General features: G+C 49.5%; 1 protein-coding gene across 6 annotated transcripts in view; it reads right to left on the bottom strand.

Annotated features, from left to right (window-relative positions):
• SLC52A2 (solute carrier family 52 member 2) overlaps positions 1–16,344 on the bottom strand; it is a 97,841-nt gene that overhangs the window by 49,165 nt on the left and 32,332 nt on the right. For all 6 annotated transcript variants that reach the window (XM_077271588.1, XM_077271592.1, XM_077271589.1 and 3 more), the window contains exons 3-4: positions 1,913–2,017; positions 1,471–1,604 (exon numbers count right to left, since the gene is read on the bottom strand). In XM_077271588.1, coding sequence (XP_077127703.1) covers positions 1,471–1,594 — 124 coding nt within the window. In that variant the 5' untranslated portion in view covers positions 1,595–1,604; positions 1,913–2,017. The remainder of the gene's footprint in view (positions 1–1,470; positions 1,605–1,912; positions 2,018–16,344) is intronic.

Raw genomic sequence — 16,344 nt, 5'->3', positions numbered from 1 at the left:
CCGACCTGACACTGTCTGTAGTCACTGAGCACAATCCTGATCACAGGTATCAGTGTAATCAGTATAACGGCACTGACCTGACACTGTCTGTAGTCACGGAGCACAATCCTGATCACAGGCATCAGTGTAATCAGTATAACAGCACCGACCTGACACTGTCTGTAGTCACTGAGCACAATCCTGATCACAGGTATCAGTGTAATCAGTATAACGGCACCGACCTGACACTGTCTGTAGTCACTGAGCACAATCCTGATCACAGGTATCAGTGTAATCAGTATAACGGCACCGACCTGACACTGCCTGTAGTCACTGAGCACAATCCTGATCACAGGTATCAGTGTAATCAGTATAACTGCACCGACCTGACACTGTCTGTAGTCACTGAGCACAATCCTGATCACAGGTGTCAGTGTAATCAGTATAACGGCACCGACCTGACACTGTCTGTAGTCACTGAGCACAATCCTGATCACAGGTATCAGTGTAATCAGTATAACGGCACTGACCTGACACTGTCTGTAGTCACTGAGCACAATCCTGATCACAGGTATCAGTGTAATCAGTATAACAGCACCGACCTGATACTGTCTGTAGTTACTGAGTACAATCCTGATCACAGGTATCAGTGTAATCAGTATAACAGCACCGACCTGACACTGCCTGTAGTCACTGAGCACAGTCCTGATCACAGGTATCAGTGTAATCAGTATAACGGCACCGACCTGACACTGTCTGTAGTTACTGAGTACAATCCTGATCACAGGTATCAGTGTAATCAGTATAACGGCACCGACCTGATACTGTCTGTAGTCACGGAGCACAATCCTGATCACAGGTATCAGTGTAATCAGTATAACGGCACTGACCTGACACTGTCTGTAGTCACGGAGCACAATCCTGATCACAGGTATCAGTGTAATCAGTATAATGGCACCGACCTGACACTGTCTGTAGTCACAGAGCACAATCCTGATCACAGGTATCAGTGTAATCAGTATAACGGCTCTGACCTGACACTGTCTGTAGTCACAGAGCACAATCCTGATCACAGGTATCAGTGTAATCAGTATAACGACACCGACCTGACACTGTCTGTAGTCACTGAGCACAATCCTGATCACAGGTATCAGTGTAATCAGTATAACGACACCGACCTGACACTGTCTGTAGTCACTGAGCACAGTCCTGATCACAGGGTCACTTTAATGTTTTCTATGACACTGTGTCACCATCTAGTGGCCGTTGGTCATACTGCAGCTCTAGATTTGAATGGTTCTTACATTTCCTCATCATTCAGAGTCAAAAGACTAAAAACTGCTAAGACCCCTATTATCTACCACCCCCAAAATCAAAGGGGCAACATGCAGGAAGCTGAGACGGGGCACTGTTTGCTGGGTCCTTTCTCTCATCATGATGGACAGTATAGGGCGTCTCATACATGTCAGACTCCGCGGGGGAGGGGCTCACCTTCTGGAAGCTCTTTCACAACAACAGGAAGCTCCACCCACAAGGAGTTCACGGACACCCAGGATCCCATCCCAAAGAGGGCGACGAGGGCGTGTGTCAGCAGTGAGCGGCCGTCCACCTCCATCTTCTCAGCACTGGAAGACATGACGGTGAGAGGTGACATCACACAACATATGTCTGATCTGCACAGAGACCCCCAAATTACGGGAGCCCCCAGATATAAACTATCCCTTGACAGAGTCCACCTCAAAGAAACTGTCCCGCAATCGGAACACCCCACAGAAATACAATGTCCCCCCCAAATATAAACTATCCCACATACAACCCCCCAAATATATACGCTGCCCCCACATGAGCTTTGCCCCCCAGCTTTATCTCCATAAAGCACTGACCCACATGCAGGAGGTATGATCGGGGGCCACATGCTGTGGACACGTATTACCTGCTCTGTGATTGGCGAGGAATTAGAAGATCTCGCTCCGTGATTGGCTGCTCTTCTGTCCGGTTCTCCTCCAGCTTCAGTGGACAAAAAGGAGTCAGAGGTCGTCTACAGAGGAAAGTCATGCAGTCAGGAATGACAGCAAGGGGGTCCCGCAATACCCCCCACTACACTGGGACACCAGGACGGAAGCAAACGAAGGACGGACGGAAGGAGGGAGAATCAGGCAGACAAAGAGCTGGGCGGACAGAGGGAGGGACAGGAAAACAGAGGGCTGGATGGAAAGATGGACAGAGGCAGGGACAGGAGGGCCGGACGGACAGAGGGAGGGAGAATCAGACAGACAAAGAGCTGGGCGGACAGAGGGAGGGACAGGAAAACAGAGGGCTGGATGGAAAGATGGACAGAGGCAGGGACAGGAAAACAGAGGGCCGGACGGACAGAGGGAGGGAGAATCAGACAGACAAAGAGCTGGGCGGACAGAGGGAGGGACAGGAAAACAGAGGGCTGGATGGAAAGATGGACAGAGGCAGGGACAGGAGGGCCGGACGGACAGAGGGAGGGAGAATCAGACAGACAAAGAGCTGGGCGGACAGAGGGAGGGACAGGAAAACAGAGGGCTGGATGGAAAGATGGACAGAGGCAGGGACAGGAAAACAGAGGGCCGGACGGACAGAGGGAGGGAGAATCAGACAGACAAAGAGCTGGGCGGACAGAGGGAGGGACAGGAAAACAGAGGGCTGGATGGAAAGATGGACAGAGGCAGGGACAGGAAAACAGAGGGCCGGACGGACAGAGGGAGGGAGAATCAGACAGACAAAGAGCTGGGCGGACAGAGGGAGGGACAGGAAAACAGAGGGCTGGATGGAAAGATGGACAGAGGCAGGGACAGGAAAACAGAGGGCCGGACGGACAGAGGGAGGGAGAATCAGACAAAGAGCTGGGCGGACAGAGGGAGGGACAGGAAAACAGAGGGCTGGATGGAAAGATGGACAGAGGCAGGGTCAGGAGGGCCGGACGGACAGAGGGAGGGAGAATCAGACAGACAAAGAGCTGGGCGGACAGAGGGAGGGACAGGAAAACAGAGGGCTGGATGGAAAGATGGACAGAGGCAGGGACAGGAAAACAGAAGGCCGGACGGACAGAGGGAGGGAGAATCAGACAGACAAAGAGCTGGGCGGACAGAGGGAGGGACAGGAAAACAGAGGGCTGGATGGAAAGATGGACAGAGGCAGGGACAGGAGGGCCGGACGGACAGAGGGAGGGAGAATCAGACAGACAAAGAGCTGGGCGGACAGAGGGAGGGACAGGAAAACAGAGGGCTGGATGGAAAGATGGACAGAGGCAGGGACAGGAAAACAGAGGGCCGGACGGACAGAGGGAGGGAGAATCAGACAGACAAAGAGCTGGGCGGACAGAGGGAGGGACAGGAAAACAGAGGGCTGGATGGAAAGATGGACAGAGGCAGGGTCAGGAAAACAGAGGGCCGGACGGACAGAGGGAGGGAGAATCAGACAGACAAAGAGCTGGGCGGACAGAGGGAGGGACAGGAAAACAGAGGGCTGGATGGAAAGATGGACAGAGGCAGGGACAGGAAAACAGAGGGCCAGACGGACAGAGGGAGGGAGAATCAGACAGACAAAGAGCTGGGCGGACAGAGGGAGGGACAGGAAAACAGAGGGCTGGATGGAAAGATGGACAGAGGCAGGGACAGGAAAACAGAGGGCCGGACGGACAGAGGGAGGGAGAATCAGACAGACAAAGAGCTGGGCGGACAGAGGGAGGGACAGGAAAACAGAGGGCTGGATGGAAAGATGGACAGAGGCAGGGACAGGAGGGCCGGACGGACAGAGGGAGGGAGAATCAGACAGACAAAGAGCTGGGCGGACAGAGGGAGGGACAGGAAAACAGAGGGCTGGATGGAAAGATGGACAGAGGCAGGGACAGGAAAACAGAGGGCCGGACGGACAGAGGGAGGGAGAATCAGACAGACAAAGAGCTGGGCGGACAGAGGGAGGGACAGGAAAACAGAGGGCTGGATGGAAAGATGGACAGAGGCAGGGACGGGAAAACAGAGGGCCGGACGGACAGAGGGAGGGAGAATCAGACAGACAAAGAGCTGGGCGGACAGAGGGAGGGACAAGCAAACAGGAACACAAAGGGCTGGATGGACAGAAGAAGGAAAGATGGACAGAGGCAGGGACAGGAGGGCCGGACGGACAGAGGGAGGGAGAATCAGACAGACAAAGAGCTGGGCGGACAGAGGGAGGGACAGGAAAACAGAGGGCTGGATGGAAAGATGGACAGAGGCAGGGACAGGAAAACAGAGGGCCGGACGGACAGAGGGAGGGAGAATCAGACAGACAAAGAGCTGGGCGGACAGAGGGAGGGACAGGAAAACAGAGGGCTGGATGGAAAGATGGACAGAGGCAGGGACAGGAAAACAGAGGGCCGGACGGACAGAGGGAGGGAGAATCAGACAGACAAAGAGCTGGGCGGACAGAGGGAGGGACAGGAAAACAGAGGGCTGGATGGAAAGATGGACAGAGGCAGGGTCAGGAAAACAGAGGGCCGGACGGACAGAGGGAGGGAGAATCAGACAGACAAAGAGCTGGGCGGACAGAGGGAGGGACAGGAAAACAGAGGGCTGGATGGAAAGATGGACAGAGGCAGGGACAGGAAAACAGAGGGCCAGACGGACAGAGGGAGGGAGAATCAGACAGACAAAGAGCTGGGCGGACAGAGGGAGGGACAGGAAAACAGAGGGCTGGATGGAAAGATGGACAGAGGCAGGGACAGGAAAACAGAGGGCCGGACGGACAGAGGGAGGGAGAATCAGACAGACAAAGAGCTGGGCGGACAGAGGGAGGGACAGGAAAACAGAGGGCTGGATGGAAAGATGGACAGAGGCAGGGACAGGAAAACAGAGGGCCGGACGGACAGAGGGAGGGAGAATCAGACAAAGAGCTGGGCGGACAGAGGGAGGGACAGGAAAACAGAGGGCTGGATGGAAAGATGGACAGAGGCAGGGACAGGAGGGCCGGACGGACAGAGGGAGGGAGAATCAGACAGACAAAGAGCTGGGCGGACAGAGGGAGGGACAGGAAAACAGAGGGCTGGATGGAAAGATGGACAGAGGCAGGGACAGGAAAACAGAAGGCCGGACGGACAGAGGGAGGGAGAATCAGACAGACAAAGAGCTGGGCGGACAGAGGGAGGGACAGGAAAACAGAGGGCTGGATGGAAAGATGGACAGAGGCAGGGACAGGAAAACAGAGGGCCCGACGGACAGAGGGAGGGAGAATCAGACAGACAAAGAGCTGGGCGGACAGAGGGAGGGACAGGAAAACAGAGGGCTGGATGGAAAGATGGACAGAGGCAGGGACGGGAAAACAGAGGGCCGGACGGACAGAGGGAGGGAGAATCAGACAGACAAAGAGCTGGGCGGACAGAGGGAGGGACAGGAAAACAGAGGGCTGGATGGAAAGATGGACAGAGGCAGGGACGGGAAAACAGAGGGCCGGACGGACAGAGGGAGGGAGAATCAGACAGACAAAGAGCTGGGCGGACAGAGGGAGGGACAGGAAAACAGAGGGCTGGATGGAAAGATGGACAGAGGCAGGGACGGGAAAACAGAGGGCCAGACGGACAGAGGGAGGGAGAATCAGACAGACAAAGAGCTGGGCGGACAGAGGGAGGGACAAGCAAACAGGAACACAAAGGGCTGGATGGACAGAAGAAGGAAAGATGGACAGAGGCAGGGACAGGAGGGCCGGACGGACTGTCATGCTGGCTGAAGGATAAGTGCACAGCGGGAAGAGGGAAAGAAACACCTAGGTAGATCTAAAATCACCCTGTCTGCCCTAACCGTCTGCCCGAAACAACCTGTCTGCAAAATGTTCAGTTTGTCTGATTTTCCTCTTTATAGGTATGTAAATTCTTATTTTATTCTATAAACTACTGACAACATGTCTCCGAAGTTCCAAGCAATACATTTTGTATCTATTTTCTGAAAAGGAGAAATTGTCAAAATAACAAAAAATGATGTCAGGAAATAGGAAGAAGTTCTGATTACTTCAGTTACACATACTGAGCTCTCAGCTGCAGTTTCCTCTGCCTGCCAGCACAGGCTGGAATTCTAAGCCACTCTTCCTCCCTCCCCCTGCTGTATAGCTGTAATGTGAGACCAGCGTGCCAGCAACATTCACTGAGGAATGTTTATGGCTTTGTGCTGGGAAATATTATCCTAAACAATCCCTACATAACTAAATCTTTATTGATAAATAGAACTCACAAATTGGTTCACACCACAAAATTGACTAAATAAACACAAACACTAAAATTAAAAATGTGGTATGCTAGGTGTCCCTGGTGTGTTCTGTACTCACACCTGCCTGCCTGCGGGGGTTGGCACCCTAGGGGGGAGCGTTGTGGTGCCCCCGCTCCGCGATGGCTATCCCTGGGGACCCTGTTATACCCTGTTGCCACTAGGGAAACCCCCTGCCCACAGTTTAAAGGTACCGCTGTCGATAAACAGAAATGTTTCTGCACTAAAGGAACCCTAGGCCCCCACACAATAAAAACAATAGTGTTTATAGAACACACAAGGCATACTTATGGCGTACTGGTGAGGCAGTCCAAGCAGTTAGCTTCTTGTACAAGCATCCACAGCACTTGTTATAGATAGATTGATTCACCTGCAATGGGTTGGCCTAACAGAGAAGCCAAAATATTCACCCGTATTATCTCCGTTCCCTTTGAGATATAATCAGAGATGCTTGTTTGTGTCCAAGGTACAGTCAAGGATCAGTTTGATAAACAGAGAGAGCCCCTGGTCTCCAAATATTCCTCAGACCCAATCGGTTTCAATGTTTCAAAAACCAACCTTAGTTTAGCACATCGGATAAAAGGTCATCGGGATATACTATAAGCAATAAACTCTGAACACTTATCTCCCTTCACCCACCATTTGCCATAAAGATCCACAGCGCCTCAACGTGTTTCGCCCCATTGGGCTCCTCAGGAGGCTCGATTAGAAGATAGCATGTGTCCCGATGCGGTGTAGTAGCTAAATAATCATGATGCACCCTCCATTTTAAACCTACCGCCATACCTGTATTTTGGAGGTGTGTCCAGATCTGCTGGGAAAGCCAGTCCTCTGTCTAAACCCCTCATTCCCCCCTCCCGCCTGATACCAGCGATAACTGGTACAGCAACTTTCAAACCGCATGGGACTCTTTTGTTCTTGAAAAGAGTTACCGTATGTATAATGGTACCTTTCAGGGATAGAGATATAACGTTTACATATTTCGAATGTCCACCAAGAAATCTATAACTCACTGAAATCGCTAGGATCTAAACCCAACGAGATGCAAGGAACGGGTTTCTCCGTAAGCAGGTCATATGTCTATGCCATGTTTATACTTGAAAGAACCCCCATGACATGGTGAGCATCCTGATCATTGTGTCATTCTTCTACGAGGTTCATACAGCGAGTTATGTATATAAATGGCTTGCCATAACTCTAAGAAAGGGGAGTATTCAGCCTCTGAGTGAGGTCACCACAGTGGGAGTGCCTTGGTTCTGGGCACGGAGATAAGTGAGTGAGCCATCAGTCTTCAAGAGTCTTTTGTCCAAGGAACGAGCTGAGAGTTCGATCTGTCATGCACTGGGACATATGCCCATCCCCACAGCACAAGTTCTGCCATGGGATGAATAAAACCCAAAACACAGTTCCTTATGTCATTTCAACGTTAATCCCATTTTATTTGTAATTGCACTGTACATACGATACTTGACTTCTTTTATAATATCCGCTTACTCTATTGTAAACACTGCCTACCTTTTTGGAGTAAAATATTATTAATTTAATTATTAAATTACTATCTTTGTTTCTCCTTGCTCTATAACGTACTGTCACGTCCTCTGAAGTGAATTACGCTACTAACTTGGGTTTGCTCCGGACCCGTTATAAATTAAGGAATCGGAGCTGGTGGCAGAGGATTTGTCCTGTGCGTTTGGGGAACCTGGTAGCGACGGACGGCGTTGTTAATTATTGTTCCCGCCTGAGTGGGAGTAGTTATATCGCCCTCGCTGCAGTGTGCCCATTAGCCAGTACAAAGTAAGGCAGACTTTCTGGCGACTAATTATCCTAGGTGCAGTACCCTGACTGACCTGAAGGTAAGGGGGTGCCAGAGAGCTGCAGGTTCCAAATCAGAACTGAGAAGTGGGATTTAGATAAATCCCCTTCAGAAAGAACTGGGCAAGCAAACAACCCCGGTTCATGACAAATTAGTGTGAGCGGTGGGGATGATAAAGGTATCCTCCCTACAGATTCCTGACAAATGCATTGCTTGCAGACCTCAAATAATGCAAAGAAAACAAGTTCATAATCATTTAGAAACAACAATACTAATGTTTTACCTCCAGAAGAGTTCAGAAATCAATATTTTGTGGAATAACCATGATTGTTAATCCCAGGTTTCCTGCGTCTTGGCAGCTTTCCACCAGTCTCTCACACTGCTCCTGGGTGACCTTATGCCACTCCTGGTACAATAACGTAAGCAGTTCTTCTGTGTTTGATGGCTTGTGACTATCCATCTTCCTCTTTATTACATTCCAGAGGTTTTCAGTGGGGTTCAGGTCTGGAGATTGGGCGGCCATGACAGGGATTTGATGTGGTGGTCCTTCATCCACACCTTGATTGACCTATCTGTGTGGCATGGCGCATTGTCTTGCTGGAAAAACCAGTCCTCAGAGTTGGGGAACATTGCCTGAGCAGAAGGAATCAACTGTTTTTACAGGATATCCTTTATGTGGCTTGATTCATACGTCCTTCACAAAGATCAACCTGCCCAATTCCAACCTTGCTGAAGCCTCCCCAGTGGAACAGAGGAGAAGTATAATAGAAACATCTGCACCACTTCTGCAGTTATCACCCACTCCTGCCTACAAACACTGATGTAAAATCCTGACCAAATACTGAATGTGTGACGGCAGCCTTATACTGACAAGTAGACAGTCACCGAGGATGGCAGGCAGCAAGGATTCTGGGAGATATATGGTGGGGGAGCAGGGTGACAGCAGCACAGAGTATTTCAGGAGAGCAGTGTGCTGGTCTATGGGGGTCACAGAGGGAGATATATGGTGGAGGGAGCAGGGTGACAGCAGCACAGAGTATTTCAGGAGAGCAGTGTGCTGGTCTATGGGGGTCACAGAGGGAGATATGTGGTGGAGGAGCAGGGTGACAGCAGCACAGAGTATTTCAGGAGAGCAGTGTGCTGGTCTATGGGGGGCACCATGTTCAGTGCGCGGAGCAGCCAGGGATTGTACATAGAGCGCTGTCTTTTATACACATGGATGGACCGTCTGCTCTACAGAAATCCAGGAAACATTTCTGCGGATTGATGACCTGTTCTGATCCAGACTTTGCATGCAGACCCCATTCCCCTCCTCAGATCCTGTCTTCTCCATCCTGTCCTGGCGATGTGTGAAAGTGAGACGTCAGGCGAAGTACGGGGTGACGCTGGGAGAAATGTAGCCATATAGTAACGATAAAAATGAGACCCCTCTCTTCAGCTGCCTCACTAGCCCTGACTGCACCTAACTGGAGGTCATGCTGCCCCCTCTATTACCCCAGACCCGCGAGCAGGTGCTCTGCCAGAACCACCATAGACTGGGTCCGCTTTCTGAAGATAATACTGCCATAGTGTTCTCACATAATGCCACCATATAGATCACACATAATACCGCCATATACATCACACACAATACTATCAAATAGATCACACAATACTGTCATACAGTTCTCACATACCACCATATAGATCACACATAATACCGCCATATAATTCTCACCTAGTACTTCCACATAGATCACACATAATCCCACAATATAGTTCTCATATACCACCGTCATATAGTTTTTACATCATTCCACAACACTGAGCAAACATAATATTGCCATATAGATCACATATAATACCGTCACATAGATCACACAATACTTGGCGGCATAATGTGTGATATTATATATATATTATAATATCCCGGCATAATGTGTGGTCTTTATGGGAGTATATGTGAGATATATATATATATATATATATATATATATATATATATCGGCATTATACGTGATCCATATGGTATTGTGCTGCTCTAGGGAGGTGAGAGACGTATGGTGGAAGGAGCAGGGTGACAGGAGCACAGTATTTCAGGACAGCAGTGTACTGATCTATGGGGGGGGAGGGTGTGCTCACACTCACACACTCGCAACTGTATACTTATAGCCTTTACTGGCTATTAAAATGGGGGACACCCCCCAAAAAAAAAGACGTGGGGCCCCCTTATAATTAATAACCATCAAATATTATGCAGACAGCTGCGGGCTGACATTAATAGCCTAGGAAGGGGCCATGGATACTGTCCCCCCCCAGGCTAAAAAACATCAGCTCTCAGCCGCCTTTTACATGCGACTTTTCTGGCGCTTTGCCTGGCAATTTCCACTTACCCTGTAGCGGTAGCAAGTGGGGTTCATATTTGTGGGGTTAATGTCACCTCCATATTGTCCGGTGACATCAAGCCCACGGCTTAGTAATGGAGAGGCGTCTATAAGGCACCCATCCATTACTAATCCTATAGTTGTATTGTAAATAAAGACTCGGCCGGAATAAAGTCCTTTATTAATCTTTTTTAAACCATACCGAATGCATAATCCTCGACTCCCTCATCTCCCACAACAAAAATAATAAACCACAATGGGGAAAGACACGCAGGGGGGAGAGGAGTGCATAGGAGAGGATTAGATACTGACTGCTGAGCCGTGTATCTAATCCTGGCCTGTGTGATACCGACAGCTGAGCCGTGTATCTAATCCTGTCCTGTGTGATACCGACAGCTGAGCCGTGTATCTAATCCTGTCCTGTGTGATACTGACTGCTGAGCTGTGTATCTAATCCTATCCTGTGTGATACCGACTGCTGAGCCGTGTATCTAATCCTGTCCTGTGTGATACCGACTGCTGAGCCGTGTATCTAATCCTATCCTGTGTGATACCGACTGCTGAGCCGTGTATCTAATCCTGTCCTATGTGATACTGACTGCTGAGCCGTGTATCTAATCCTGTCCTGTGTGATACCGACTACTGAGCCGTGTATCTAATCCTGTCCTGTGTGATACCGACTACTGAGCCGTGTATCTAATCCTGTCCTGTGTGATACCGACTGCTGAGCCGTGTATTTAATCCTGTCCTATGTGATACCGACTGCTGAGCCGTGTATCTAATCCTGTCCTGTGTGATACCGACTGCTGAGCCGTGTATCTAATCCTGTCCTGTGTGATACCGACTACTGAGCCGTGTATCTAATCCTGTCCTGTGTGATACCGACTGCTGAGCCGTGTATCTAATCCTGTCATGTGATACCGACTGCTGAGCCGTGTATTTAATCCTGTCCTATGTGATACCGACTGCTGAGCCGTGTATCTAATCCTGTCCTGTGATACCGACTGCTGAGCCGTGTATCTAATCCTGTCCTGTGTGATACCGACTACTGAGCCGTGTATCTAATCCTGTCCTGTGTGATACCGACTGCTGAGCCGTGTATCTAATCCTGTCATGTGATACCGACTGCTGAGCCGTGTATCTAATCCTGTCCTATGTGATACCGACTGCTGAGCCGTGTATCTAATCCTGTCCTGTGATACCGACTGCTGAGCCGTGTATCTAATCCTGTCCTGTGATACCGACTGCTGAGCCGTGTATCTAATCCTGTCCTGTGTGATACCGACTACTGAGCCGTGTATCTAATCCTGTCCTGTGTGATACCGACTACTGAGCCGTGTATCTAATCCTGTCCTGTGTGATACCGACAGCTGAGCCGTGTATCTAATCCTATCCTGTGTGATACCGACTGCTGAGCTGTGTATCTAATCCTGTCCTGTGTGATACCGACTGCTGAGCCGTGTATCTAATCCTATCCTGTGTGATACCGACTGCTGAGCCGTGTATCTAATCCTCTCCTGTGTGATACTGTCTGCTGAGCCGTGTATTTAATCCTGTCCTATGTGATACCGACTGCTGAGCCGTGTATCTAATCCTGTCCTGTGATACCGACTGCTGAGCCGTGTATCTAATCCTGTCCTGTGTGATACCGACTACTGAGCCGTGTATCTAATCCTGTCCTGTGTGATACCGACTGCTGAGCCGTGTATCTAATCCTGTCATGTGATACCGACTGCTGAGCCGTGTATCTAATCCTGTCCTGTGATACCGACTGCTGAGCCGTGTATCTAATCCTGTCCTGTGATACCGACTGCTGAGCCGTGTATCTAATCCTATCCTGTGTGATACTGACTGCTGAGCCGTGTATCTAATCCTCTCCTGTGTGATACTGTCTGCTGAGCTGTGTATCTAATCCTCTCCTGTGTGATACTGTCTGCTGAGCCGTGTATCTAATCCTGTCCTGTGTGATACCGACTGCTGAGCCGTGTATCTAATCCTGTCCTGTGTGATACCGACTACTGAGCCGTGTATCTAATCCTGTCCTGTGTGATACCGACTACTGAGCCGTGTATCTAATCCTGTCCTGTGTGATACCGACTGCTGAGCCGTGTATCTAATCCTATCCTGTGATACCGACGGCTGAGCCGTGTATCTAATCCTGTCCTGTGTGATACCGACTGCTGAGCCGTGTATCTAATCCTATCCTGTGTGATACCGACTGCTGAGCTGTGTATCTAATCCTGTCCTGTGTGATACCGACTGCTGAGCCGTGTATCTAATCCTGTCCTGTGTGATACCGACTACTGAGCCGTGTATCTAATCCTGTCCTGTGTGATACCGACTGCTGAGCCGTGTATCTAATCCTGTCATGTGATACCGACTGCTGAGCCGTGTATCTAATCCTGTCCTATGTGATACCGACTGCTGAGCCGTGTATCTAATCCTGTCCTGTGATACCGACTGCTGAGCCGTGTATCTAATCCTGTCCTGTGTGATACCGACTACTGAGCCGTGTATCTAATCCTGTCCTGTGTGATACCGACTACTGAGCCGTGTATCTAATCCTGTCCTGTGTGATACCGACTGCTGAGCCGTGTATCTAATCCTGTCATGTGATACCGACTGCTGAGCCGTGTATCTAATCCTGTCCTGTGATACCGACTGCTGAGCCGTGTATCTAATCCTGTCCTGTGTGATACCGACTACTGAGCCGTGTATCTAATCCTGTCCTGTGTGATACCGACTACTGAGCCGTGTATCTAATCCTGTCCTGTGTGATACCGACTGCTGAGCCGTGTATCTAATCCTGTCCTGTGTGATACCGACAGCTGAGCCGTGTATCTAATCCTGTCCTGTGATACCGACTGCTGAGCCGTGTATCTAATCCTGTCCTGTGATACCGACTGCTGAGCCGTGTATCTAATCCTGTCCTGTGTGATACCGACTGCTGAGCCGTGTATCTAATCCTGTCCTGTGTGATACCGACTGCTGAGCCGTGTATCTAATCCTGTCCTGTGTGATACCGACTACTGAGCCGTGTATCTAATCCTGTCCTGTGTGATACCGACTACTGAGCCGTGTATCTAATCCTGTCCTGTGCGATACCGACTGCTGAGCCGTGTATCTAATCCTGGCCTGTGTGATACCGACAGCTGAGCCGTGTATCTAATCCTGTCCTGTGTGATACTGACTGTTGAGGACACAGTACACGGGACAGGATTAGCTACCCAGGACAGAGGTAGTAGTGGTAGGTGTATATAGAGGCAGGTAGCAGTGGTATATAGAGGCAGATAGTGGTATACAGAGGCAGGCAGGCAGTGGTATACAGAGGCAGGCAGGCAGTGGTATACAGAGGCAGGCAGGCAGTGGTATACAGAGGCAGGCAGTGGTATACAGAGGCAGGCAGGCAGTGGTATACAGAGGCAGGCAGGCAGTGGTATACAGAGGCAGGCAGGCAGTGGTATACAGAGGCAGGCAGGCAGTGGTATACAGAGGCAGGCAGTGGTATACAGAGGCAGGCAGGCAGTGGTATACAGAGGCAGGCAGGCAGTGCTAGGTGGTATATAGGGGCAGGCAGCAGTGGTAGATGCATAAGAAAATAAAAACCCTGTACTTACCTTCCCTCCTCTCCCAGGAAGTGCTGAGTCATGTTCAGGGCAGAGCAGTGCGACGATCTCCCTGCTCTGAACAGGTGGCAGTGATTGCAGCCTGTAATGTAATACTAAGTACAGGCTGCAATCACAGCTCCTCGCTGCAGATACTTACCCTGGACCCTCGGCAGCAGCTTCTCCCTGGCAGCTCCTGCCATCGCACGCACTGAGCTGTGTGTGCGATGGCAGAGGGAAATAAACAAGATGGCCACGATCTCCTCCCACAGCTGTGACGCGGCAGCTCAGTGGGCGTGGCCAAGTCACAGCTGAGAGGCAGGAGATGCGGTCGGAGCCCGACCGTTGGCTCCTATGTCCATGGCTGCCGTAAGTGAGGAGTGCAAGTGTCGTGCCCAGACACTTACACCCACACTAATGAAAATGGCGGCCTCCAGTGGTGAATGTAAAAGTGAATAAATAAAAAAGTATGAAAGAGGTACATTTACTTTTGTATTAAAAATAATTGATTATATAATCAATAATTATTAATACAAAAACTAAAATCACGGCACCCTCCCTTTAATCCCATTTTATTTTTAACTATACTGTACATATGATACTTGTCTACTTTATAATATCTTTTTATACTTTGTAAACATTGCCTACTTTTTACTAGCTTGTCTCTCCTTGCTCTATAACGTACTGTCACATCCTCTGAAGTGAATTACGCTCCTAATCTGGGTTGGCTCCGGACCCGTTAATAATTACGAAATCGGAGCTGGTGGCAGCGGATTTGTCCTGTGCTGTTGGGAGTCTTTGTAGCGACTGGCGGTGGCGAGAATTATTGTTCCCGCCTGAGTGGGAGTAGTTATATTGCCCTTGCTGCAGCGTGCCCAATAGCCAGTACAAAGTAAGGCAGCCTTTCTGGCGACTAACTATCCTAGGTGCAGTTTCCATTCTGACCTGAGGGTAAGGGGGGTGCCAGAGAGCTGCAAGTTACAAACCGGTACTGGGAAATAGATAAATCCCCTTCAGAACGAACCAGGGGAAACCAAACAACCCCGGTCTGTGACAAATTAGTGTGAGTGGTGGGGATGATAACGGATCCGTGACAAATAATAATAAAAAAGATCTAAAAAAGGAAAAAAAACCACAAAAGAATAAAAAGCCGGATTACTTACTGGTAACGCTCTTTTAATGAGTCCATGACAGAACCCACTAGAGAGGGGATCCGCCCATAGGAACAGGAAACCTACAGAAATAAAAAGGGGGCGGTCGACCTCTCCTCCTCAGTTGGCTTTCAGAGTACCAGAGGAACCGCCCCAGTATTAGGTACATGCAATATATAGCTATACATCCAAGAATCCTATTTTGCTAATTATGCATAATTTTTTACGTGTACCATTTACAACTAACTCAGGGAGAGAAGTGAGTGGGTGCTGTCGTGGACTCATTAAAAGAGCATTACTGGTAAGTAATTCGGCTTTTTACCCTTTGCCACGACAGCACCCACCTAGGGAGAGTTCTAGAGATCCATCACCTGGGAGGGACCACCGCGCTGAGTACGGCTTTGCCCAAGGCTAAGTCACAAGATGAAAGATCAAGTCTGTAGTGATTATAGAAAGTAGACGGAGATGACCATGTAGCAGCCTTACATATAGATTCAACTGTAACGTCTGTTCTCAGCCCAGGAAGATGTGATGGCTCGAGCTGAATGCGCCTTTATATCCTCCGGAGGACTCTCCTTTTTTGCAGAGTACGCCAGGTAAATCGCATTCCTGATCCAACGAGATAAGGTGCCCCTCATGACTCCATACCCTTTTTTGCGGCCCTGAAAGGATATAAACAGAGCTCTGCACTGTCTCCAATCCCTAGATCTATCTATGTATTTCATGACTGCTCTTTTCATGTCTAGGGTATGAAATCTTTCTTCTTCTGGAGTGGGGGGATCATTAAAGAAGATGGAAGAAAGATTTCTTGAGATCCATGAAATTTTGCTGTCACCTTTGGAAGATACGAGGGATCCAGTTTAAGTATTAAACTATCCTGGGAGATTAATAAAAAACGTGGGTCTATGGATAGTGCCTGGATATCACTAACCCTTCTAGCTGAGGTCAGTGCTAATAGAAGGGCCAGCTTTAGAGAGAAGTATCTTAGTGGAACTGAATCTAATGGTTCAAATGGTTTAAAGTCCCAGGGAGGAATACGAGACATGTGGACCGGATTCATGCGTTCACATGCTTTGATGAACCGAGATATCCATCTATCTCCTGCTACATTCCAACCGTAAAGAGCTCCTAGAGCAGACAATTGGACTTTTAATGTGTTAACAGACAGGCCTAAGG

Source organism: Ranitomeya variabilis, chromosome 6, assembly GCF_051348905.1.
Source record: "Ranitomeya variabilis isolate aRanVar5 chromosome 6, aRanVar5.hap1, whole genome shotgun sequence".
Lineage (NCBI taxonomy): Eukaryota > Metazoa > Chordata > Amphibia > Anura > Dendrobatidae > Ranitomeya > Ranitomeya variabilis.
This window is presented reverse-complemented; position numbering and strand designations above follow the sequence as displayed.